Below are 26,919 nucleotides of genomic sequence, written 5' to 3'. Positions count from 1 at the left end.
ACCAGGCAGCACTTTGGCCATGCAAATTACAAAAAACAACATTGCTGGGCTGTTCAAACCCGAGTTGGGATATTAGTTCTTTGGGCATTCCAGTGTTCTAATTTTTCATTTATTTTCTTTACAGTTTTGTTTTAGAAAGAATTTAGTACTACCCCACAATGACAGTATATACTAAAAAATTCCTCAGTATAGTGAATTATGGGCGACATTGAACGTGAAAAAAAAAATGGTGACTGCGCAGTGAATCAGAATATAACAAAGAGCGCTGGTGCCGGGGCTGAAGTGTGTCAATGGGTTTCGTTTTGGCCACCCCCCAAAAATCAGAAAGACTCAAAGTGAAATGCAGTTTAACTCCAATATAATCAATAATCACAGCATTGTGTGTGCTCAGAAATGACCTTCAAACGTGTATATTGTACTGACAAACAAATCTTTGAATATATTTTACATGATCTTTCAGAGCCACATATCCAACACTAGCATCTGAAAGACAACTTGCACCTTTTTTTCCATCCATGGCAAAACTTGCTGACTTCTTGTATGGTTGAAGCTGATACCTTGCACATAAACAACAAACATGTAAAAGTCTCGTATGTACACTTCATCTGGAGGATCTGGAGAGCAACATTGTCTTCAGTTCTTTTTGGCATCCATGAGAAGAAACGCCACAGTGTGCATCGGCCAGGAAAATATCCCACTCTCCGTTTTGTTCTCGTCTCGGCTACTTAATGTTCTCTCGGGTCAAATTCCAACAATGCACGCGTTCTGCCTCCAGCCATATTTCCAATTAATTTTTCCTCCGTGCGTGTAACTGCTGGATTTTATTCCTCCCTTTCAACCGCTCGGCAGTTTTTTACACTTTGCGCGTTATAAAAAGTCACTGTTCGGCTAACCTGACCGATCCTCCGCCGCCTTCTTGTCAGTTTCGGCCTCCAGTGAACTTTGTCTGGTGCTTTTGAAAGGTTTTTGGTCTCACTGATGTCCAAGTACAGTTTATTTTTCTTTTCCTGTATTACAATCCTCCGCCTTGTTTTTGATTAACACTAGTGTCTACTTTGGAGCTGTGACAACTCCTCTCTCATCTCATCCAGGTGCACTAAAATTTGTAGTTCTATGCAGAGATAGAGTACAAGATGTAAGTATTGTTGTATTGCTTGCCTACGTGTTGCTGTACCATTGGTATTCAATGAATTGCTTAAAGGGTTAAAGCACTACATCACAGACGCCAAACAGTATACAGTGCCATGAAAAAGTATTGGCCCCCCTTCTCAAATTTGTATGATTGCAACCCTCGTATCTCCCAAAACTTGTAAGCCGACTCCGTCATATCTCAAAGCAGCACTGAATTTGTCATACTTCAAATCAAGAAATTGGAGAAACAAGGAGGACTAGCTGCCTCTCCCTTGTCAAGCTCCCCTCCCAGAAAGTCCTGAGTCAGGGATGTGCGTCAGCAATTTTGCCTGCGTGCATGTGCGACAAACACTCACACACACAATATTGTATATTTATAAGATGCCAGGGATAGAAAAATATCTGAAGAGCATTTCATCAATGTTCTCGAGTTATTCTATGTCCACATAACTATTACAGTTGTCTTATGTATTAATAACAAATTCATTTTCTTTTCTCTTATCCCTGTCTGTTCAACAGGCATGCACACACACACACACACACACATACATGGAAATGCGTACACACATAAATTGTGTTGGCTTTATTCTGACAGGCGTGTTTGCTGAGGTCACAAAGTTGTGTGCGTTTCTCGGCCACTTTGTGTTCTCACTGTCACTCTCCTGCAGACACTGTTTTCTTCCCAGAATTTCTCTCCCTGCACTGATTTTCAAATGCAACCATAGCAACAGCTATATGTTGATAACTACGTATAACTTTAGCTCAGCTTCAAAATAAATACAATCATGTCCGATATGCAGCAGTGTAGCCCCTAATTCTGAACCCTTTATGGAGGGCCCCCTTCAAAAATTGCTGCTGCTGAAAATGCTCAAAGCTGCTTGGACTAGAAGTGGAAGTGCATCAGGGATCAACCATGAGCCCCTTCCTGTATAGTATACAATGTATACAGTGGTGATAGATGGGCTGACAGACAAGGTTAGACTGGAATCCATGTGGACCAATAATGATCTTCAGGTGGAGGGACAGTTAGAAAGGTGAGGCAAGCATTGAAAAGGAAACAATTGATGATTACGAAGTAAGTAAAAGAGACTATGTATGAGAGGGGTCGAGCGGGAAGAATGAGATGGCAGGGAGAAGAGAGCGAGGGTGGACGACTTCAAATACTCAGGTCAACAGTCCAGAGCAATGGTGAGTGTAGTAAGGGAATAAGAAACTTTACGTTTAGAAGACAGTGGTGAGGTGAGCCAAGATGTACCGTTCACCGGACAGTAGCACTGAAGACATGACTGGAGGCAGAGCTGGAGGTGGCGGGAATGAAAATGTTGAGGTTCTTGAGGAGTAAGCAGGTTACATAGGATTAGAAATGAGCTCACCAGAGGGACAGATGAAGTTAGTTGTTTTGGAGACAAAGTTAGAGAAAGCAGACTTGGATGGGAGAGAAGGTTGATGGATGTCATGAGGGAGCACATGAGGGTAGTTGGTGTTAGAGTGGAGGATGCAGGAGATAATCTTGCGTGGCACGCAGTGGCTACCCCCAATGGGACAAGCCCAAAGGAAAAGAAAAAGACCAGTTTGGTTAAGGCAAATGACTTTTTTTTTTTTTAAACACATCCAAGTTGCACTCGTGTTCTTCATTAACCCAAGAGAATCAGCTCAATCCAAAACACAAAACTGACAAGGATGAACATGTTGTCAGTGATTTTTTTCCATCTGCCTTTCATTCCTTCAACCATCTGCCACCGCCAGTTAATTATTGTAGAATAGCGCCCCCTTCTAGTATAGCCTACAGTACTTCCCATCCAGAGGCTCTTGTGAGGAAAGATGGAAGCGCGTACCACAGATCGTTGAGCCTCACGCCACCCACTTTATCTACTGTGGGCATATTTACACGGTGACATAAAAAAAAGGAATTGATTTTGTTTAGAAAAATATCATGCTCAGAATTAATCGACACTGTATCCATTCATCGTTCATTATGCTTATTTTTTGGCTGCATTGGTACAGATCTGCACGAAGAACTACTGAGAACCACTTCTAATATTCTGTCTGATTGTGATATACATACTGATCCAAGGAGTTGTAGTGCTTTGATTTAAAAATAAAAAAAATAAAATAAAAATGCCTTGTGTAGTGAAGTTCCGCCCCACTCTGCAGCTTATATAACATTTTATGACGGTGTCATTGTTATTGTCAAACATGTACCGTTAAGTACTAGAGTGGAGTCGGTTCAAAAACAAAATATCTGAGAGTTCCTGCTGATAAAGGGGGCCATTGTGGTTCAGCTGTTTGATTTTGAGAAGTATGCTGTCATCTTGTGTCTTATTTTGGACCTGCAACACAATTGTATCGTTAAGGTTCTTTTTTTAAAAAAAAAAACAACTTTTTATCCAAATTATAAATACTCAAATATCACTTAAATTACCAAAACTCAAACATCACTTCAAAGAACAAACAGAAAATAAATTAGCAACGAGCAAAATAATCACAATGTGAATTGAAAGCGGGGAAAAAAAAGCACACTTTCACGCCTAAAAACGTGTCAATGCTTTTGGGCCATGCCTGAATAGTTTTGTTTATTGTAATTGTATTTGAAAAATCATCCAATTCTCGTGTTTATGAAACAGAGATACATTAATCCCATGTGACCTAAAACAGGAAAATTTCTAAATTCACGTCACAACCAGGAAAAAAGGCGTCTTTTATGCAATCAATGTTCTTCCCTCTTGGGCCAATAGTTTCAAACGTTACTATATTTCCTACTGGAACTTTATATTGTTGAAAAATGATACAATGTGTAACATTCTGTACTTAAAGTGGAAGCTTTTCCATGATGAACATTACGGACCTCTCTCATCTTTTTAGTGCGACAACTTCATAATCCTCATTAATTCGTCTCCCGTGGATCATTTACTTAAAAATGTGGTGCTTTACCAAAAACAGTGCACATTTCAGGAGAAATACAGTCCAATTTTAATAATGATTAAACAGTACATTGTCTTCTATGTTGCGGTTTCTTTGCTCTCGTCAACCAATTGTGTGGTTTGTTTATGATATAGACAAGATGGCTTTTGTGTTTCGTTTAATTTTACTTTGTAAACGGAAATCCTTGAGGAGTTGAGAGATGAACTAGTCAACGGTGTTTGGTTATGCGCATGATTTTTTTTGTGCGCAATCCATCAAGCCCTCAGACGCAGCATCCAGTGTCATGAGCGACACATATGTGGGTTATTAGCCATTCGTTTAACCTATGAATATATACTCTGCCGATCACATAACACATGGGAAATGTGAGCAATTATTCAGAGCTATTTCGTGCTTGACCTCACAGTTTATACACGTTCTCCGAGACTTTTATTTTCCCACCATCACCGGATGTTTTTTTTTCCATTTTGTTCACACATGTTGTCTTAACACATCTTCATTCCCAGCTGGAGAGCAAATCGACATCAGCTGGGTTTGCATCAAGTAGCACCTTGACGACCACAGTAGTCGATTTTTTTTAGAATCTTCAACGTTGTGCAAAGTGTCGGCTATTGTAACCTGGAAAAGCTCCCCAATCTCTCTTTTGTCGCGGCGAGGCACGCGACAAACGAGCGATAACGTTCCATCGAACCCCCGGCAAACAAAGAGCTTTTTTTCTCAACGTCAACATTTTTCCTCCATATTCCATAGTGATGAGTCATGTGTCCGTCGAGAATGTCCACGGTCTAGAACAACAGGTAAGTACCTCGTTTCATGTCGCTTGTGGCGTCATGCAGGGGAAAAAAAAGTATTAAATGGTGTTAGCTTACCGGCTAACAAGCGCTAGCAAGATGCTATCGTGCTAGCATCGGGTGCGCTTCGGTCGTTACTCGCGTGACGAAACGTGCCGAGCGGTCTTCCTCTTATTAGTAGTTCCTGCAACTTTCTTGACGTAACTGTCATTTTCAAACTTCCCACAAATGTTTTATACAAATATGTCGTTTCGTGAAGCCTACAAAACCTTGCTTGATGTAGAAAACTGATTTGACACATATCAGCGGCCCCCATCGGCGCTCTTCGGTGAGCAAATGGTACGCACCCAAGCACTTATCTTCACTGCGTTTGTCGTGCAGTTCGACAAAAAAAAAAAAAAAACATAAGATGGAGGTGCGCTAAAGCTTGATCCTGTGGAATTGGCAAGCGTTTGACAGCATAGAAGGCTTGCTGTCACATCCAACGCGCGATTGTTGATTTTTGAGAAAATGTCCAATTATTCTGCGTCACTCGCGACGTCTGAAAAGGCATCGGAGTGTGCCTGCTTCAGCAGCCAAATCAGATTTCAAATACATCGCCAAAATGCTTTGGATTTGGCGCAGAGTAGCGGAGAACATTTAAGTAACCCATACATTTGCTTTCATTTGCGATGCAAGAACATTGGTTGAGGGCTTTTATGCCGGAATTCAATGGATGGTAAATTGTACCGTTCAATATTGTGCAAAAAAAAAAAAAAAAGAGAGAGAACCTCCTTGAGCCACGGCTGTTTTTGTTTCATTGCATGGATGCGGGTTTCTGCAGCTTTAAGCCACCACTGTTTTTATTGTTTCATTTCATAGATGCGGGTTTCTGCAGGAATAATTTGTTGTGCAGCTTGATATTGTATTCCATTTTGGGTCAGTGTTTTCCCAACCATTAGTGAGCACATGCGGTATTTACTCGAGCACAGAAAATCTCCCAGCATATATCCAAACAAAAATGTCACAAAAAGTATCCAACCTACACACTAGCCTGGAAGACCCTGACACTATAGATACAGATAGATAAACAAGCCGAGACCACATTCTTTGTAGTAAACTAATAACACTTGGGCCACAATGTGAGTTTATAACATTTTTATCAGCACACCTGATCGACAGCTTGTAGGTGTTTTTTTTTAATGTAACTTTGTCATGTCCGAGATGTTATTCAGGTATAACTTTATACAATTGTTGTATACAGTTGAACGCAAACCAATGTTTTGAAAAGATTTATTTTTAGCTTTCCGTTTATTGTGGATTTATTTTATTTTATTTGCTTTTACCTGTGAGCAAAAATTTGGAATATTAGCAACGTATTCTTGCAGTGAACAACTCAACTTAAAATAGGCTACAAGCCGTTTAAGATCACTCGTCTAGTTTACGTTCATAAATGACAAAACTAATTTGTTAAAAAAGCAATACTTTTTAATCAATTTTAGGTTTAAAAAAAAAATCCAGAAACTTTATCATTGCACAATTTCCTGGTACACCAATTTCATTGATGCACATGTGCGCTCTGCTTCTGAAAAATGGAGGAATTCAATGAAAGAGTATTGCTCGGACTGATAGAGGCAAATTAAAAAAATGACCCGATGGAATCATTGATGAATGATTGTGGTTTTGAGTTTTCATTGGACTGAAGCACTTGATCCATCCGTCATGTGATCCACCATTTTACGGCCACGCAGAAACCATTTCAAGGCAAGGTCCTCTTCTTTAATGGTTAAAATGACTTAAATTAACTGTTTTAATATTGACGTGGGATAGTTTACGTTCTGTCTTGAAATGCTATTAAATGGCGACTTTCCCAGAGTAAGTGGTAGTTCTGTCAATTATTTGATTTGGTTGTCCACTAAAATCCATTTAGATTAAACCATGCTACCTTTTTAGGACAAATATTGTTTACATGCTTAAAAATGCAGTAGTCCAGTCGACAATACTTTTATTTTTGTCTTACTGCTAGTTAAATCTCGTTAAGCAACAGACAATTGAACAAGTGGTGGAGCAACACATTTAAACAGACAATATGACAATATTCACGGGCATATATTGATTATCCTCTGGAGAAAACAAATAAGTGCAGTTTACTGAGGACCATCTCCATGTATATCCATGTCTGTTTTATACTGCCCCCAGGTGGCCTTGACGGGTGCATAAAAGAGGGAACTGCAGAGTAACAATACATTAAAGGTCTAATCCAAAGGAAATGTATTTTATTTGTCTGTCATACAAATGTAGCTAAAATTTGATAAAAAATAATTGTATTAAAATTATTTACATTTTCAACACAACGGAAATGAAATAAATTTGTGTCAAAGTCAGTCTCAAGATTTTGTTCGGAATGTCACTTGGATTCGGCAAGTTCTGGTATTCTCTCGAATGTGACGTCACGTCACGACAACATTTAGCCAGAGAGTGAAAAAGCTAGCAACGATAATGAGGAAGTGTGTTGGATACGGCTGTTCTGCGTCAGACGTTGACGGAGTCAGCTTACATTAATGGCCGAAACATGAACGGATAGGCAGGTTATGGACCACGTTTGTGAAGACAAAGCGGGCGCATTGGACTTACACATCAACGTGGACAGTAATGTGTTCCAAGCATTTCACGGAGGACTGCTTTGAAAACCCGGTACAGCGTTCACTTGGCTTCGGTAGCAAGTAAGTACGTACATGTTCAACTGTTTAGTATTGACAAGTATCTACCCCGTTTTAAATCTAAGTACAATAGCGATACAGATATTTATGTCAGCTAATATCCGTATACATGTGATGTTTAGGAGGTGACGAAATTTGGACACGATAAAATTCATGTACTGTTGACGCTTAGGTCTTCCTGAAATTTGACTACGGCGTTGTGTGTTCTCAAGTGTTTGGTGCATTATTTAAAATACGGGCAAAATCTTCAAACGCAGAACGATACCAAAGGTTTCAATTTTTGTTATACTCCGACTCAGTCGCTAGTACAACAACAAGAAATGACTACTGTTGTGTGCAAGCAGCATCAGACGTTTAAACGTGTTTGAATTAGATTTCGTCAAGCATTCGGGTTGCAAAGAAAATTTGCACTTTAGTGCTAATTTATTTCATTTCTTTTGTGTTGAGAATTTTCAAAAAAATTATGAAATTTTAGCTACATTTGCATAATAGACAAAATACATTTCCTCTGGATTAGACCTTTAATGTATGTTGGAACAAGACGCGGAACTCTTTCGTCTTGAATAGATTTTGCTATGGACCCTTCACGTCAAAATAACAAAAACAGGCATTGATCAACCTTGGCTGTAATAAGTGTGGCGTGCTCCAATAATAGCCACACTTACACACCACACCCAGAAAGTTTTTGTCCCACCGCCGATCGGTAAACAAGTCCTCCAAAGCAGAAATGTGCTGTGATCACACAGGCTCTAACAAAACAGAAGAAGAAACACAATTTATGTAGTGATGTTTTCCAAAGGTTGCTGAAAGAGGGACCATTGTTAAATGGCAATGACTCCCCCAAGGCCATGCTTTAGAAAATACTTGGGTCAGCCCCGACAACTCTTTTTCCGATCCATTAAGTCTTGGAGAAGGCCAGTCTTGACACACTTTGGACCACAGGATAATCTGACAGGATAACCTTATTAGATGTAAAATATCTTGGGATTTGTTGCCTTTGTTCAGCAAGAGGCAAAATCGGGACAAAATCAGCGTGATTGTCTTTGTGAAGCGGGCTCAATGAATTCTATTGACAACATGATGGTTCGTTTGAATAAATCGTGACTGTTGATGTGCTTTCATCCCCCAGCTTGCTGTCCTAGACTTGAATGTGGCAGACGGACAAGGTGGTGGCACCAACAGTAAGCACTTCCTACATTTTTTTTAATCTATAAGAGCAGTTGGTAATTCATCACAAACCCCGCTGATAAAGCAAGCAGCACTGCCTTGGAGACATTGAGGCAGCTGCATGGGGCCATAGAAGGGCACTGTGATATTGCAGATTGCCACCACAATTGTTGCATCCAGGATTGTTTTAGGTGTTGATTGTATGTACCTTCCCTATTTACTGATTATTAGAATGAGGCTGATGTCTCTCTCGTGTCTGCAGGAAGATACATTCCTCCACATTTACGGAACAAAGATGGTCCTAAAAATGGTGAGGAGCATCTATTTAGTGCTTCTTCCAGCAAAATATTTTTTCTGGATTCTAGAGACCCACGTGGCTCAAAGGCTTCGTTTTGTAACACTAACTTTTCGCATTAGTTTACTACTAGGTCTACAAGTTGACCACAGTTGACGTTTTACAAAGTTGCATTCAGACCAAATGAAACCAATGGCAAATTGTTGTCTTGTTGTTTTAGGAGGAAATGTGTTCGCTGCCAGGGCCGGCTACGCTATTGCACCTGCCGCCGCCTGTAAGTTGCCGTGCTTCAACACGAAGATGCTCGTCCTTCTTGCATCAGTTTTTCAGTTCTTCTTGCTCTCCAGTCGGTTGGGACGGGAGCCGTGGCAACTTTGTCAACGGCTACCATGACAACCGCATGACTGGCGGGAACGCTTATAACCGTGGCCCGCCTCGCATGGAGCGAGGGCGAGGGGGCATGGGCGCAGGCGGCTATCGTGGCAACAGAACCGGCTCCTTCAATCCCATCAACACTGCTCCGCCGATGAGCTTCGGCTTGTACGAAAACAAAGGTGCCGATCCCGTTTGGCTGCATTTGAAGCTCCTCTGTTGAGGAAGCCTGACGCCCATTGCTTGTTGTGTTCTGCGACATTGTTAGATGCTGGCGGGTGGAACACTGCCAAGGACGCCTACAGCAGCTTTGGAAACAACAGAGGAAAATCGGCTTTCTTCAATGACCGAAGTAACGCAAATCGCGGAAGGTGAGATGAGTTCCGGCCTCTCGATTTACGCTCAAGCTTCATGAAAATCACTAAATAATGGTATTTATACGTGTATACAGTACTGGAATCTCGACTTGGCCAGTTAATTGTTTTTTTTTTTTTTCTTTGTGTTCTGGTCCGAAATTTGGCAACATGCCACCATTCGAATATCAGTGGAAAACAGTGGAGTAATTAGGCTGCTCTAATACCCTCTCACGTGAGTAAGGAGAGCCAACGTCACTGCACTTTCAGCTGAAAAATGAAACATTGAACATGACAAATACAATGCCTTGAAGAACTATTCAAACCCCTTGAACACCAACTTGTTTTTCATTGAAAGTTTATCTGAGTGACCAAAACAAAGTAGCTCATACGCTACAGTACGTGGAAAGGAAATGTAGTTTTCAAAATAAGCATACCTAAGTGGGGGGGGGGGGGTGCTGAGCATTTGTATTGCTCCCCAGCACAATATATTGTTGTGCCACATGTGGCTGCAAGTGCACACACACTGCCATTTTTGCCCAGTCTTCTTCAGCAAAATAGCTCCATCTCAGTCAGATTGGTTGGAGTGTCTGTAAACAATAATTTTCACATCCTGTCACAGTGGGATTTAGGTCTGTGTTTCGTCTCGCACATAAATAGTCTTTGATCTGAACATTTCATTGTACCTCTGGCTTCATGTTTAGGATCATTGTCTTGCTGGGAGATGAATCTTCATCCTAGTCTCAAGTCATTTGCAGCCTCAAACAGGTTTTCTTCCAGAACTGCGCAACTGCATTTAGCTGCATCCATCTCCCCATCAACTGAGCAGCTACCCTCCGGCCTCTGCTGAAGGGCAGCATCTCCACAGGGTTTTGTCGCCACCACCACCATGTGTCACAGTGGGGATCACAATGTGTTAAAGGTGATGATCAGTGTTAGCGCTTTGCATTCAGGCCAAAAAGTTCCGCTTTGTTGTAGTCTGACCAAAGCACCTACTTCCCCATATTCATGATGTCCCCTACATGGCAAACAGGACTTTCTTTCAACAATGGCTTTCTTCTTGACAATCTAGCAAAAAGCCCTGATTTGTGGAGTCCATAATTTCCACTTCTTCTGTGGACAGTGTTTCCCACCTTAGCTGCAGATTTCTGCAGCTTCTCCAGCGTGACCATGGGCTGCTTGGCTTGCAGTTGTCGTACTTTCCCCATTTTTGTGTGATGGATCTTTGAGATGATCCTGTCCTTTGGATGTTTTTTTTTGTCGAACCTCGCCTTGCTTTCAACATCTCCACAATTTTATCGCTGACCTGTTGGGTAAGTTACTTGTTCTTTATGATGCTGTTGTTCACTTGTGTTCTCTAACAAACTGCAGAGACGTTCACACAGCATGTTATTTATTCTAGGAGTAAATTATACACAGTTAGACTCATTAGGTGACTTCAGAAGGCAAATGATTGTACTGGATTGTGTTTAGGGTTATCGGCGTACAGGGATTAATACAAAAGTACACTACACTTTCCATATTTACATTCACTTAAATTTTTAAAGCTGTATGTAGCTCATGTTGAGATGGTCTTCTGTTTCTACTAAGGTTTGATCACGGTGGCTACAGTGGCGGCGGAGGTGGGAACAGCCGCTGGGTGGAGGAGGCCAGCTGCGATGGAGACTGGTCCAAGCCAACTCCGCTGAATGAACGACTCGAGCAGTAAGTCGTGCCAATTTCTGGCTTTGCAAGATGGGCTTGTATTTACGATGACCTGTGTGATTGTGATATCCAATCCAACATCTGCATAATTTGGTGAATTCTGCAAAGTTTGTCACGTTGTCCTGAGTGGAATTTTTTATGGGGATATAAAAACAACAACCTCTTGCATTGGTTCTCATAGTTTGCAGGTGTACCTAAAGGCCTCTCTATACTCCGGTGTTCACGCGGATGACAGCACCCACATTGAATCACATGACCAACACATAGGATGCGTCACTTGACACACACGGCCGTGTGCTGACCGCCACAGAGATCATCTCTCCTGATTGGTTCAATTTAGCCAAATACTCTAAAGGCGTACTCCGCTTTCTCATTTCTTCCACAAACCACCTGTGCCCCCGCCTTCTTGATCGATTTAGACAGAATTAGGCATAAAATGCAGAGAAAATTCTACGCTGTTGTGTCCCTAATAATTCCAGCTGTAACGACACCCTGCAGCGCATTCAAAACAGTGCGCCTGGGTAACGCTCAAGTATAAATGTAAACTGCGTGTGGGATAGCCGCAGTGACGTCAGCGCAGTGGCTTAGCGCTGGAGTATAAAGAAGCCTTAAGTCTGTGTGGACAGCTCAGTCAGGAGAGTGTTAAATATGCTTGGTCAAGATGTAAGCATGTAACCATGTGAACCAGTAGGGCACCAGGGAATGGATGCCAGTAGGCAATGGTACAAACCTTTGTAATGTTAATTTGTTCAATAATAAACGACACATTAATTTTCTATTGAACATTTATTTATCACTACATAATCTTAGAGCAAAAGAGGATGGTGTAAAAATAAAGGTATGACACCTTACAAATAAAGTATAAATGATGTAAACAATGTATACAGTGCAATACAAATGTACTTGTACTAGTGTGTGGAAAAAAATTGCAAGTGACAATGCCAAGCTTTTCACTCAGCACATGTATAATGCAGTACAACATTTTCAGGACTGTTTGCATGCTGTTGCACCTCTGCCACTTTATTCACCATTTTGTACCTACTTTCATTGATTTACTAAAGATTGTCTCACATCAGAGCAGGACTTTAAATCCATTTGTTAGACCGAGCTTACTCGATTTAAGACTCCAAAATGGTAACTCAACAGCCTTTACTTTCATGCTGCTTATTCCCTTGCCACTCGTTAGACAGAAGCTAGCATCCTCAATGGGGCTCACCTGTGTGGACGTCCCGTGGTCCTTCTCAGTGTTCTTTGGCTGGTCAGCCTTTCAAATGTGGCCCACAAAGCACTCTGTCTTGGGCCCGTCTCCCAGCACCCTTACAGGTTACCTGTGCCCATAGATTGCTATTGGTGACGCACTGACCGGCCTGCCATAGATTGTGCTGTGTCTGACACTCACGAGGGCAACTCCTTTGCGTCGTTACTCTGTGGCAGAGATGTCTTTTCGAGCAGGACCCTCCACTTCTCCACAGTATTTTTGAGCATGTTTGAACCCCACTTGTTTGTTTTGAGTGAAGTCATTAACGCGGTGAAGGACTGATGCATTCTAGTGGGCCTTGGAAATTGGCAAACTCTTCCACTCCCACTGCCCACATAGTCACAAGTCACAATACAGTACACTGAAACAAGGTTCAAACTGAAAAAATGTCTTTGGTACTGATTTTGGTACCGATTCTTATTGCTGGTCAATCCACAAATAGTGAATAACTGGTTCTTATTGTGTCCTCTAGTGAGTTGTTCTCCGGCAGCAACACTGGGATTAATTTTGAGAAATACGATGACATTCCAGTTGAGGCTACTGGACAGAACTGCCCTCATCACATTGAGAGTGTAAGTCATATTGGAATGAATGTTTTTTTTTTTTTTGGGGGGGGGGGGGGTTTTCACGATATTTTGTTTGCATGCAAGTCCAAAGCTGTCCCCGTTGTGTAGTTCCAGGATATTGACATGGGTGAAATCATCATGGGCAATATTGCGCTGAGCCGCTACACACGCCCGACCCCAGTCCAGAAATATGCTATTCCAATCGTCAAGTCCAAACGAGATCTCATGGCCTGCGCACAAACGGGTAGGATATATTGCATGTGATTTCTATGTGTTCTATGCATAATCAGACCCAAGCTGCTTATTTTTCTGTGTTTTTGCATAGGTTCTGGCAAGACTGCTGCATTCCTGCTGCCAATTCTCAGCCAAATATACGCAGAGGGGCCAGGAGATGCTGTTAATGCGGCTAAAGCCTCTGGGCAGGTGTGGAATTCATTTTCACTTGCAGCACTTTTTAAGAGAAGACCAAATACTTTATTTTTACTTTAGAGGGAATGCATTTTGGTTTGACATCAAATGACCTGTATGACACGAGACGTATGACATCTTCTTTTCTCGCTTTTCGGATCGCGGGGACAGTACCTTTAGCAGGCCCAGTCTTATCTCTTCCCAGTTCTTTTAGGAGGGTAGGGATCGTGAGGCATTCCCAGGACAGCGTATCCTGGGTTGTCTCCAGAGTTTCCTCCCGGTAGGACGTGGCCGGAACACTTCACCAGGGAGGTGTCCAAGAGGCATCCTAAACAGAAGCCCAGAGCCACCTTGCCAGGTTAAGCAGCGGCTCTACTTTGAGCACCTCATGGTTAACCGAGCCTCTCCTTTCGGCCACCACCTGGCTCACACTGCACCAGACCCTTTTGGCCCCTCCCGTAGGTGGTTAGCCCATCAGAACAGGAACCCACGTTACACGTTGTGCCCAGCCACTGGGCGCTCTAATTTGAGCTCCACCTCCAGGGCTGGCTCCAGAGGGGGGAGCCCGTTGACCCACGTTTGGGAAGGAACCCTAGATCCATTTATTTTAGTCATTGTAGGAGGTCTTCTATGTGGGCTTTTTCTGGTTCTTCACCTAGGACCTGTTTGCAACAGGTGACCCCACCAGGGCCACAAAGCCTTAGACAAATTAGCTCCTTGGAGTACTACGACATACAACCCCCTCCTCCACAATCAGGTCATAGCTCAGGGAGTGGTGAAATGCACCCTTTGTGATCTAAATTATTGTAACGTGATGTGATTGTGGTTTTCCCTTTTACATTGTTATTCAACAAACTGTGCTGAACACCTACACCAATTTTCAGTTTTTTTTTTGTTTTTTTTTTTTTTAAACCTGTGTAAACTACATTTATACCAGAGTGGACACCAGGAAACTTTTTTTTTTTTTTGGAAAAAGTAGCACTTTTTTTTTTCAATATAGATAGTCAAACATGGGTGTGTGTGCGTATAATTCTTTCTTTCATCCTTCCCCCATACTGGTAAATTACCTGGGAGACTGCTGAGACAAAGACAAACCTTGGCCAAAAGCTATAAAAAAGTAAGGATGTTCACATGATTCCAAACATACAAACCTGTTCGTCAAGATTGGTGGATGTGATAATATGGCTTCTTCTCGGTTGGGCTCATCAGCCCCATCGGGTGCGGTGTGGTCGGGGATGGGGCGACTGTTTGGATAGATGAAATAAAGTTCGGGGGTAGACTCCCTGATGCTTAGCAAGTCTTCCCTTGTGTAAGTGAGTCGCTGCATGTCTCCAAATATGAACGAAAAACATAGACAATACCAGAGACCACGTAATTGAGGCATCCACATGGGTAGGTGTCAACTTGATAACTGACCAGGAAATGATTCTCAGACTTCTGTGTGGACTGTATTGGATTTAGGTTAGATTACATTGGATCGAAAATGTGACAACCACTCATGAGCTAGTTTTCAAACTAAAATTGTCTACCCCACGGCAGCCACACCGGCTGCGCGTCGCCGCGATGGCGCATCTCTGTCGCGGAAGTGGATCAGACGGGGATGAGGTTTGGCCGTGATCGCGTATCATCTGAATATGGCTCGAAACAATAGTGTAATATTGCCCCGGTAACTTCACTCGGTTGTGTGGCGTTCTCCTTTTCGAAAAGAGCTTCCGTGTCAAAGAGGCCGCTTTTGTCTCCCATAGTTAGGGTGCACCGCGTGTTTTCATTTGCGAATGTCCGGGTCACGTCACGGACGGAGGACGCATCCAATATGACGACCACTTGGATATCGTAGAATGACACTTCTGCAACTTTTTGCATGGATGACGCACTCTCCGCTCACATTTATTTTTTGATATAGACATTGAAGTGAATAATGTCATATATATTTTTCATTACAATATCTATTTTAGAATGTTTATAGGGATGACACCCGGGCTTTAACTTGTCTTCAGTTCAAGTTTGGCAGATCAATTTATTGATTGACAATTTTTAAATACCGTTTTATACAGTTTCATGTTCTACTAATACCACTTCAAATTGAAAATTATCATTTGAGTTTTAAATTTGTTTATTTTAGTTATGTATTTATTTTATTTGTAATTTACAGTTATGTTATGTTAATCCAGTAAGTTATTTTAAGGCCATCCCTAATCATACCCGCAACTTTAACTGCGAGCATGACTGACCACACTTGTACATGTTTCAAATGTGAGTGACTTTGTGTATCAAAATATTAAAGGCAACTGATTATAGTATTAGTATTACTAGATCTATATCTAAGATAGTGTCGAGTATATCAGTACAACGTGACGTAACAAGTTTGAGACTTAAACGTTAATAGTAATTACCACAGACTAACTTCTTTAGCATGTTTTGCTGTACGGTGTAGAAATTCTCAGATATATTTTCATGTATATTCTATATCTATACTATAATATGTATAATGTGGGGAAAAGGACAATCTTAGTTGTCTTTTTACTGAATAGTTCACTTAATTCATTTGTCTTGAGATAAACTGGCATATTTTAATGACAAATGTGATTTTGTACTCTCCGGGGATGGGGGGCAGAATTTTGTTCAGATATCGCCAGAATGCACCACAGCCATCCACTTTTTCAAAAATTTGAAAAAAAAACCCTCGTGCTCGGATTTGTATTTTCAGGAATTTTCACGAAACTCCACTTTCATCTCTACATTATAAGACTTATGTATCCAATCATTTTTATGTTTCAGAATTTTTTTTTTTTAAAAAAACACTACTTTGTTGGTTATAAATTAAAAATATGGTAATTAGTCTGTTTATTATAGGAGAATGGAAAATATGGCACTTTCATCTCTACATTATAAGACTTATGTATCCAATCATTTTTGTTTCAGAATTTTTTTTTTTATTTATTTTTTTAAAACACTACTCTGTTGCTTATAAATTAAAAATATGGTAATTAGTCTGTTTATTATAGGAGAATGGAAAATATGGCCGTCGTAAGCAGTACCCCATTTCTTTGGTCCTGGCCCCGACTCGAGAACTGGCACTGCAGATATATGATGAAGCCAGGAAGGTAGGTTTTCACAGTGTAAAAGACGATTCAAAGAATATTCATAATTTTCTTTATTGTTGTCATCTTTTCTAGTTTTCCTACCGGTCCAGAGTGCGTCCCTGTGTTGTCTACGGAGGAGCCGACATCGGGCACCAGATCAGGGATCTTGAGAGAGGCTGCCACCTCCTAGTGGCCACGCCTGGAAGACTTGTGGACATGATGGAGAGGGGCAAGATTGGGCTAGACTACTGCAAGTAAGAGCTAGACTATAACAGATTCTTTTTTCATCTTTTCTTTGACATTTGTTGGGTTTGCACGATTTCTGATTTTCAGTTCACACTAAATGTAGTTGTTGCTGACGGTGTTAATTTTTTCAGTCCTGAAATTAAAAAAAAAAAAAATTGATATCTTTGACAAAATTCTTTATTCACTTACAATGGACTGCACCTAAACCAAATTCACACAGAACATACACATTTGAACACAGGCGTGTGGATGTGGGTCGGCTGAAGGCTGTTGCATGAAAGTATCTCCAGCTAGAGAGAAGAAAAATTTACTTTCTGCCGGGACAACCAGGTAACTAGGCCTGTTATGATCATTACTTCGACTTATCATTCCATAAATAAAATGGACGTGATAGTTTTTCTAGACTTGATAAATTGTCGTTTTGGACAGATTTGGATAGATTTGGACTACTGTCATTAGCCACAAACAAGCTCACAAACGGAGCGGGACTTAGGGCAAAGTATTTCTGCCAGAGCTAGTACTTCCGAAGCCCACTGTTGCCATGGAATCAGGGTTAGTGTTTTATAAACTCTTTCTGACAGTTAATGCAACGGCATGGTCTGAAAGTCAAAACTTCGCATTTCTGTCAAAATAAGTGTTCCTGATGTGTATGACATGTGCTTTTGCCTTTTTTTTTTTTTTTTTTTTTTAATTTTGAGGCACCTTTTCTGTGAGCACCACAGCATGCGGCATCTGCTGAGCAGAGTACAAGCCGGGAGAAATGAAAACTTTTTCGACTCAAAACATTATGCCAATGAAAAATATGGCGACATTGCTTATTGCAGTTTGGGGCTTGCGGATAATCAAAGGCCAACTTGAGCCAGCCATTACAAAGAATCGAGCTACGCAAAGAAGATATGGAGGATGACTGAGATTTCTATCTATATCCTTCAAGCAGGCTAATTTGCATTGAGTTTGTGCAGCACAAAAAATAACATGCCGACTTCCATTCGAATGTGCCCAATCTGCCCAAAAACCTTTAGTCAACCACACAAGAGCCTTTTTTGTTTCAAATATCTCGTTCCGAAAGCAAATTTAATTTCTGTGAGTCCACTTTTTTTTTTATTTATAATGAAATTCATTCTTTAAAACGTAGATGTCATTCAAATGTTAAAATTACTTTATTTTCATTGTGAAGAATTTGACAAAAGTGTCAGTGTCACTCTAAACGTGTCATACGCCCCAGAAAGATTACATTTCTCAAAATGTTATGAAATGGATCCTATCTTTGCCAAATGGTCGCCTAGATCCTCCAGAGGTCGGCTGCCTATCAAGTGGCCAGTTGCATTTCTCATTGCTGCCTGCACAATCTCTCACAATTCAAGCACGATCAGTGACTGGACAGCAAATTCTAAGGGTTTTCACACAGTATTAGACAGAACAGCTGAAAATACGTTGCTGAGTAATAATTAGAACTTTTTGAGTGGGGTGTCTGTGTCCCTACCTTTCAAATTTCCACTTTTGGCCATAGGTACCTTGTCCTGGATGAAGCGGATCGGATGCTGGACATGGGTTTCGAGCCGCAGATACGGCGCATCGTGGAACAGGACACCATGCCTCCCAAAGGCAGCCGGCAGACCATGATGTTCAGCGCCACCTTTCCCAAAGAAATCCAGGTGTGTCCGTTAATCCTGTTTCCCGAGCAACCGCCCTGTGCTCTTATTGGGCTTGAACCAATCTCAAACTGGAGCCAAAGCTTTCGTTTTGTCTCCCTGGCAGATTCTGGCCAGGGATTTCCTGGACGACTATATCTTCCTAGCAGTGGGCAGAGTGGGCTCCACCTCAGAGAACATCACTCAGAAGGTTGTTTGGGTGGAAGAGAGCGACAAGAGGTCTTTTCTCCTGGACTTGCTCAGTGCTACAGGTGAGATAGACCGGCATGATCGCTTTTCTGTCTCTGTGGCGACATTTCACACGAATGCGCGGGTACGCAACAATGTTAGATTCTCAAGGCGTTTGGTGGACTGGTGAGAGGGCAAGTGTAGTGGTTGGTGTTGATGGTTTGGTGTGGTTTTATCTCAAGTCATCCCCAGTGAAGTGCAGGACAATGCTGGAGAGAACATGGAGAAGCCTGGTAAGCTCTTTACCAGAGAATCTCGCATCCACAACCTTTCTTTCTTTAGTTTGTCCTTGCCTGCGATACTCATCTTAGTGTGGTATCCCATTGGTTCTGTGCGTCCTGGCATGAGTCGGATGTCAAGTCCAACATGCCCCCAGTTTTTATTACAAAAGTCATCTGTGCAACATGTTTTTAATTAGTGTTCACAGTTATTAATATTATTACAATTATTTTTGTGTTCCATATGTCCTGCAACGCATGTTTTTCATTTGTCATTACCAATATAAGCAGCCATAATATTTAGGCAAAGCTATTTGTTACTCGATTCTCGGCTGATTTATTGCTCTCATTTGCAGCAGTCAATTTTAGGTGCACTCTTTTCTTTAGGCAAGGACTCGCTGACGCTGGTTTTTGTGGAAACCAAAAAGGGCGCCGACGCCTTAGAGGACTTCCTGTACCGGGAAGGTTACGCCTGCACCAGCATCCATGGTGACCGCTCCCAGAGGGACAGAGAGGAGGCTCTGAACCAATTCCGATCTGGAAAATGCCCCATCCTGGTGGCCACAGCTGTCGGTGAAATTCAAATGTAGCAAAATGCTTCACAGCACAGCTATGTGCGCAATTTATTAAAAGCTGCTGTCGCCACCACTTAGGTTGCAGCTCGTGGTCTTGACATCTCCAACGTGAAACACGTTATTAACTTTGACCTGCCGAGTGACATTGAGGAGTATGTCCACCGTATTGGACGCACAGGGCGAGTGGGAAATCTGGGTAAGAATCTGCTTGTGTAGCGAAGAGGTAAATAACGTATAATACTGCGTGCTTATGCTTTCATCTGAATCATCTTTATTTGCGAAGTATGTCAAAAACGCACAAGGAATTAGTCTCCAATATTTGGAGCACCTTCATTATGACAGCAGAAAGTCAATTAACAGAATACTTTTGAAACACAGTTACTGAGTAATAAAAGTCATACAAAGTAATACAAACCATGTTTTGCTTCAGGACTGGCAACGTCGTTCTTCAACGACAGGAACGGCAACATCACTAAAGACCTGTTGGACATCCTGGTTGAAGCCAAACAGGAAGTTCCTTCCTGGCTAGAGAGCCTGGCTTATGAGCACCAGCATAAGAGCAGCAACCGTGGACGTTCTAAGAGGTCCAGAAACGCACGCACAGTTTAAGATTCGGTGGACCCCTTGCATGCAGTCCATTCATATCCATTTGTATGACAGGTTTGCAGGTGGTTTTGGAGCACGTGACTATCGTCAGACTGCTGCCGGAGGCAACGCTGGAGGCTTTGGAGGGCGTGGCGTTCGGAACCAGGCGGGACACGGAGGAGCCCGCGGCTTTGCTGGAGGTGCGACGTTGATTTTAGTCTATGAACACCCTTTTCCCAGCGGTCAAACCCAATGTTGCCGACCATTCTTTAGTAATCAACAGTAATGTGTAGGTAGGTTTAAGAAAATATAACTGTTGCTTCCAGAAAGTGGAGAAAATGAGCTTTTATGCAAAGAAACTTATCAAGCAGAACACTGACGCTGTGTAATAGGAACACTTTTTGGGGTGGTGACGAGCAATCCAGTTCATTACTAGCTCCAGAATGGTAATCAGATTAAAGTTGGTCAAAGTTAGCCAAGTCATTGTTCATTGATGCATTTTGACGACACTGAGTCTCAAGGTCGAGAGTCGCTTTGCTGAAGACCATCTTTACTCCGGTTTAGCCAATTGTCTGTAGCTCGGTGTGAGTAAAGAGGCGGTGTCAATAAACATGCCGTGCAACAAAACTAGTAGTTAGTGAATTATTAAATAAAGGTGGATAAAGTACAGACTTTATTCTTAATGAAATGCCCACAAAGACCAACTGTACATTGTAGAAGACGTAGTAAAGCGGACCAAGTTACAAGCTGAGGCACTGTGGGATGCAGTCAACTTGCCAACGCCACAGTATATTGGCTCGGCTCTCCCACCATGCGCCAAGTCACATTTTCATGAAAACCCACGTGGACATACTGTACTGTACCACCTAAACTTGTCTCTCAACCTGAAGGTCTTTAAATAACCAGTCTGTGGAGTGACATAGCTAACATCTGAAAAGTAGAAGAGCCTAGGAAGAGCTTGGTCAACGTTGCCCGTCTGTCTCTTTGCCGCAGGCGGATTCGGAACCTTCTACACGAGCGACGGCTACGGAGGCAACTACTCTCATTCTCAAGTTGACTGGTGGGGCAACTAGACCATGAATTCTCTCTCACGCATTTTCTCTTTCTTTCGTTCTCAACTCTGCCGTCTTCACCACATCTGCCACCCTAGTCGACATTTAGAACCTGTGTGCATGCTCTATAAATATACTCATTATACAGCAACCCCACAACCTACCTGGACTATGTAATTAAATTTATTTCATGATAAAATCTCACAACAGACCACATGGTAAGGGATTCTTCCATTCGGTTATTTGACAACATTCCTCCTGTAGGATGTTTTTTGTCACTCTTTGTATTTTGAATTTTAGCTTGGTTTTGTTCTGCCCTTACTCAGTCACACAAGACTACATGCGAGTTGCTCCCGATCCACGCGTCATCTTTGTGTTGAATGCGTGTCCGCCTTACAAGTAAAACGTACACTACTAAGACATGAAACAAATTCAGAAATATGAACTAGCTGAGAAGAAGAGGCCACAAATATTGCGCTTATTTTTTTTAAACCCTTTGTTTTAATTGAAATGCAGATGTCTTAGATTTCTGACGACACCCAGGAAGTTCCAGGATGGAAATTGGAACGCGAGCAAGCATTGTTGCCCTTCATTTGAAATGTAAGCAAACGGAATTATAGGACTTGCCCTTTACTTGAAAAATATAACAAAGTAAAGATCATTTGTTTCTGTACTGTGCCTTCAAGAATTCAAGCATTGGCTTTTCTTATTTCTGTTCCGTGAAAAACTCATATTTAATGTCATGTATAGGTTTGTTATCTTGATTTCTCTTTGGAAGGAAACAAGCTAGACTTGAACTAAATCAAACCTTGGCAAAACAAAATAAACTTGGTAAAACTGCCACAAGGAAAGTCAAACGTGATCCCTCGTTCTCTGATCCGGTTCCTAAAAGCATAAAGTTAAACCCTCCTGCTGTAGGCTTTCTGCTTCGAGAAATCGGATGTTGATCCTATGGCTCTGCTTTGAGCTTGAAGTCAAGAAGTTCCTCACTCAGTCGCCAAAAGTTGGCAGTTCGGTAACTGCGCCACTAAGTAGTGCAGCAGTCAAACTTCAACGCATCAAACTGGTCAAAGATGTACATTTTCCGTTTTTTCCTCCCCCAATTGATTGCTTACCTTGCTGCCACTGTTTTGTGAAGCTCCATTCGTCGGCGCACGTCTGTTGTGCCAACTCTTGGCGTCCGTATGCTCTTGGGAACCTGACTCCGCCTACAACCGCAAACTTTGAAGCCCTTCTTGGCCAAAAGCGTCTTTCAAGGGGGGAAACAACTCAAAAGACTCAGAGATCCAAAATTCCCTGCTCACTCTATCCTGGAGAGTCACATGAAGAGTTTTCTCTTACAACAAAACAAATCATTCCAGTCTTGCTTTGAGTGTTTTTGGATAAATTGCGGTCAGGGATGAATGCATACATCAGGCCAGAGTGTTTCCCAGCAGGGCAGCAGAAGCCACTAGACGACTTGACTTGAAGGTTTGACAATGGCCCCAATCTGTTTCTCCGAACCACACTTTGATGATGACGATGGGCCACAGAGATTTTGCTCCACCTGCCGAGTAGCCGTGCTAGACAACTGAACACCATAAGAGGCGAAGGTTCAAATTGGGCACTTTCCGCATTGGCGTGTGGCCCTGCTGTGGAACCAGGCCATGTCTTGTCAAGGAACTCCACCTTTCATTCCGAGTGTCAAGTCAAAAAGCAGGGTGCAAATTGATTTTATTTACATGGAGATCTTAAACAAATTAACATGTAGATAATGTGTACATAGTTGAAACTTGTCGAGTGAAAATATGCTGGACTCGACATTGTCTCGAGAGCTGAGTTCAGAGGACCTTTAGATTCCATTCAATAGGTTTTCTCAAAATTGCTCACTGGCTTTGAAAACAGCCAAGCTGTGTGGGCCAAGACTGTAGGACATATGCAAGTGTTGTTGTTTTTTTTTGGTCAAGCAATTTAGACATGCAAAAAAACAATTGTTAAGAGTTCTCTAGCGGGTTTTTGGTTATGCTGAAGGGGAGGGGGGGTGTACCCCCTTATTTTCCTTTCGTTTTTTTTTTAACTGTGTTTCACTAAGTGGTAGTATTCAGTTGCGTAAATTGTTTGTTTGTTTGGAGGTCACATTCATTGTAGAAAAAGTCCCCCAAAGCAGCATTTTGTTTCGGTGTACCGAAGAGAGCTCGTGCACATCTTAATGTATCCCATGGAAGGCTGGTTCTCCCTATTGTGAGCTTTCTACAGATGTTCAAGGGCAGACAGTTTTGGGGATTTCAGTCCTTGTGGTTGAGCTGCAGGAGGTTGCAGGCAAAATTACAGAGAGTGATTTTGACCGGAATTGTTGTGCGCTGGGTTGCTTGTTTTCATGTGAGTGAACGTTGACTCGACACCAAGCAGACGGTAGAGTTGCAAATGACAATCGGTTGAGGACTTAATTCTCATTTCCTCCGTTCCGCTTTTTGACCCCCCCCCCTGCGTTTTGATGACATCTCAACGTCTCTTTTTATTTGCGCGCACTTTGTACTGTCACGAACGCTGACATGCTCGGTGCCTTGAAATTCTTCCTTCCAGACTGAAGCATGGGTTCTTCTCACACAGGCACTTGTTTATAACTTCCCGATGGTGTTAGTTGCTCGTGAATGTTTAAACGTACAACCCAACATTGTTTATTAGGAGCAGGTTAGCCCACTGATTTTAGCATTTACCTTAAAGCACTAATTGCACAGTCTCTCTCTCTCTCTCTCTCTCTCATAGCGGTGGGTTTTTCTGCATTTTCTGGGTCAGCTGTTGCCATCTGGTGGTGAAGCATGGCACGTCTCACATAGCCTCCATAGCAAATCATTTACCTTGTGATGCCTTAAATTCAAGATGGATTGTCCGGATAAAAGCGTTATTGGTTAGACTTTGTAACGTCTTTAGCTTGGAGTGGTTTGTATCAATGGCATCGCCATAGAGAATTCAGCGCTTCTGCGAGAACTTCAGACTCTTAAGACAAAGAGGTGTGTTGTTGGGGAACAATTTAATGGTGCTATGCTCTCTCTTTGCTGCGGCCTCCAGGCCTTCCGTTTGTAGAAAGACTGAAAATCCTATTTAGTTTTTACTAAAACTACTTTAAATGTCTTCTGTAGCCCGGGTACTCCAATACCTCTCAAGAGGTGCATATGAGTGAGTGTTTAGCGTTGCCAAAAGAGACTTCTCAGTAGTGATGGAAGAAATTTGTGTGTGTGGGTGTGGGTGTGTGTGTGTGCGCGTGTAACTGGATGTTCCTGGGGTGAATGTGTATGTGGGGACCGGTTTGTGTTTTAGTTCAGAACGACAAGACCCAGCTGTTTGCACCCAAAGTTCTTGAGTCTACTTTCGCTAGTTTGTGTAATTTATCAAACATTTTTGAGAAATATTTATTTTTATAAGCCTAGTGCAAATGTTTAAAAGGAGACTTGACCAAAAGACAGTGAACAAAAACACTGGCACATGAATGTTGGATGTCATTGGTATGAGTGAAAATTTCTATTTTTCTGGGGTAGTGTGAGCTTTTTAATAACGGCGTAATAGGCTCTCTCTGAGTACGTCAATGTGATGAGCTGGAACCTCACACTATTATTTAACCATTGGAGCTCAAACGGCATCAGCAGTCGCAGATGTGACGTACGGAGAGAAATCACTCTGTACCGGACTCAGTATCAGATCCGCTAACCTGTTAGTACAACAGGTTCCGATGCCAATTGTGACAACGATGATGATGATGATGATAATACACCATGAGCAGCCATTTTCAATTGGCCCCCCTAAAAAAAAATAATTTGAAAGAATTACACCAAATATGCCAAGGTTTGGATTAAATTGTAGGAATCAAAAATCATTTTGTAAAAAAAAACCCCAAGAAAACGAAAAAACAAATGTGCAGTACAAACATGTCCAGATTTGCTCCAACTCAGTTTTGTTGTTGTTCATTTGTTTTCCTTCCGGTTAATACCTGTTGTGTGATTGCCTATCAAGTGGGGATGTTCAAAGTCTGTAAGACAAAAGTAAATGTGCTTCTATTGCTATGTTATTGTGATCAGCATATTTTCAGGCACAGCGTGCTCGACGCTCACTGCTGAGCGCGTCTGGCCAGTCAGGAAATGGGCAATCCATGTACGATGACACCATTTTGATCTTGTCTTCTGCCTTTGCGGTCCACAATCCGCATTCCCCATTGCAGCCTGTTCTATTCCAAATTTTCCAAATGTGAGTTGATGATGGCCCTTTTCATTTGTTAATAAAAGGCAACCTGGGGGGTGGAAAATACCCCACAAAGAGCCAACTGAGGTGATATGGCGACCGCCAAATGTTTTGGGTTTTATTTGGTAAGGTGATCGTGATAAAAATCTCCGTTGCACTCCCTGTGTGTGAAGCCTGATGTTGCCTCTTGACTGACTGGCCAGACAGTTCAGGGTGGAAACACGGCGCCACCAGCCTGCTCGTTAGTATTTGCTGTATGTATTAGTTTAGCAGTCGTGCACGAAGAGGAGCACTACACTTAAGAAGAAAAAAAAAAAAAAGTGCATCCATTGTGATTTTACCACAATTAAAGGTTTGGATTTGCAAAATTATCCTGCTTCTGTTCCTTCTTGGTCGGGCACTTCAGGAAAGATCTCACTGAAGTGGTTGGATCGTTTTATTTGAAGTTAAGTGAAACAAAACTGACCCCAAAAAATTGAAATTGGGCACACCAGAGAGAAGAGTAATATTAACGAACTTGCCAAATTTTAAATGAATTTAAAAAAAAATTGCAAAGTCTTCAAAACGTGAATAAGGGTCACATCTCAGACCCGGACCCGAATGGATGTGCCAAAAGGAATCAAACATACTGAGGGTGTAATGCCTTATATCATGTCAAATCATGTTGGGAACCTCAACTTCAAAACTGAATCCATAATCTGGACTGGAATTGTGAAAATAACCACAAGTCAACTTACCCTCATTGTCGATGACATGGCGTCACAGGTGAACACCCCACCTGACTGCAGCATGGCGGAGGACGCCCAGGTAGTTAGACGTTCCCCGCTGCCCCGTTCACTTGTATCAAGTTACCCACTGAACCATGTTGTCTCCTGAGAGTTTACAACTATCCACTGTGAAATGTGCACTCCGTAGTCTCAATGTTCAGCTCGCTACCTGCATCTTTAAAAAGTTAAACACTTTTTAATTTCCTCATTTTCAGGGAACTTAAACATTGAGCTGTTCTGTAATTCGCATCGCTAGCATGGTAACTGCACGCTGGAGTGGTAAACTGGCCTTGTTATAGAAGCTAAGCACAGCTAATGCGCAATTGAGCAGCCATGTGAAATGACTCACTTTGTACTTACGGACTTTTAATCGTCTGACGTCACACAACTTCCGGTTTAGAGACTTGCTTTTCTCATCCCCCCCCCCAAAGTGATCGTTATGTGCGCGTTTGCAAAAGCGAAAATAATAATCTACACCTCTTTCGTTGGTATAATCAACATAATTTAACAACGCTGACTGGAATCACGCGAATGAATACTTTCAACAGCACTCACTCAGAAATAAAGTAGCCTCAGCCTACTTATTTAAATTGCATTGTGCGGTACACTAACCTTAGCAGTGTGCTTACAATATA

General features: G+C 41.9%; 1 protein-coding gene across 3 annotated transcripts; it reads left to right on the top strand.

Annotated features, from left to right (window-relative positions):
• The first annotated feature begins 4,361 nt into the window (after window positions 1-4,361).
• LOC133504981 (ATP-dependent RNA helicase DDX3X-like) lies at window positions 4,362-25,888 on the top strand. 3 transcript variants are annotated; one of them, XM_061827754.1, is made up of 20 exons: window positions 4,363-4,850; window positions 8,673-8,724; window positions 8,973-9,020; window positions 9,226-9,279; window positions 9,353-9,559; window positions 9,646-9,748; window positions 11,321-11,434; window positions 13,165-13,264; window positions 13,367-13,502; window positions 13,584-13,681; window positions 16,672-16,770; window positions 16,843-17,003; window positions 18,506-18,650; window positions 18,754-18,898; window positions 19,058-19,108; window positions 19,481-19,662; window positions 19,747-19,864; window positions 20,099-20,252; window positions 20,329-20,453; window positions 21,247-25,888. In XM_061827754.1, the coding sequence occupies exons 1-20, from the start codon at window positions 4,806-4,808 to the stop codon at window positions 21,324-21,326; spliced, it is 2,217 nt and encodes a 738-aa protein (XP_061683738.1). In that variant the 5' UTR covers window positions 4,363-4,805; the 3' UTR covers window positions 21,327-25,888. The 3 variants fall into 3 exon arrangements, with proteins under 3 accessions (XP_061683745.1, XP_061683738.1, XP_061683753.1); XM_061827761.1 differs by lacking the exon at window positions 8,973-9,020 and having other exon boundaries at window positions 4,362-4,850; XM_061827769.1 differs by lacking the exon at window positions 19,058-19,108 and having other exon boundaries at window positions 4,376-4,850.
• Window positions 25,889-26,919: the final 1,031 nt, after the last annotated feature.

The sequence above is a fragment of the Syngnathoides biaculeatus genome, chromosome 2, assembly GCF_019802595.1.
Source record: "Syngnathoides biaculeatus isolate LvHL_M chromosome 2, ASM1980259v1, whole genome shotgun sequence".
NCBI classification, from domain to species: Eukaryota; Metazoa; Chordata; class Actinopteri; order Syngnathiformes; family Syngnathidae; genus Syngnathoides; species Syngnathoides biaculeatus.
The sequence above is the reverse complement of the archived record's forward strand: the minus strand, read 5'-3'. Positions and strand labels throughout refer to the sequence as shown.

Coding starts and splice junctions, on each gene's coding strand:
- LOC133504981 (XM_061827754.1), top strand. CDS start 4,806: ATGAGTCATGTGTCCGTCGAGAATGTCCACGGTCTAGAACAACAG. Junction 9,560..9,645: donor CGGCTTGTACGAAAACAAAG/GTGCCGATCCCG, acceptor CGACATTGTTAG/ATGCTGGCGGGTGGAACACT. Junction 13,265..13,366: donor GCCCTCATCACATTGAGAGT/GTAAGTCATATT, acceptor CCCGTTGTGTAG/TTCCAGGATATTGACATGGG.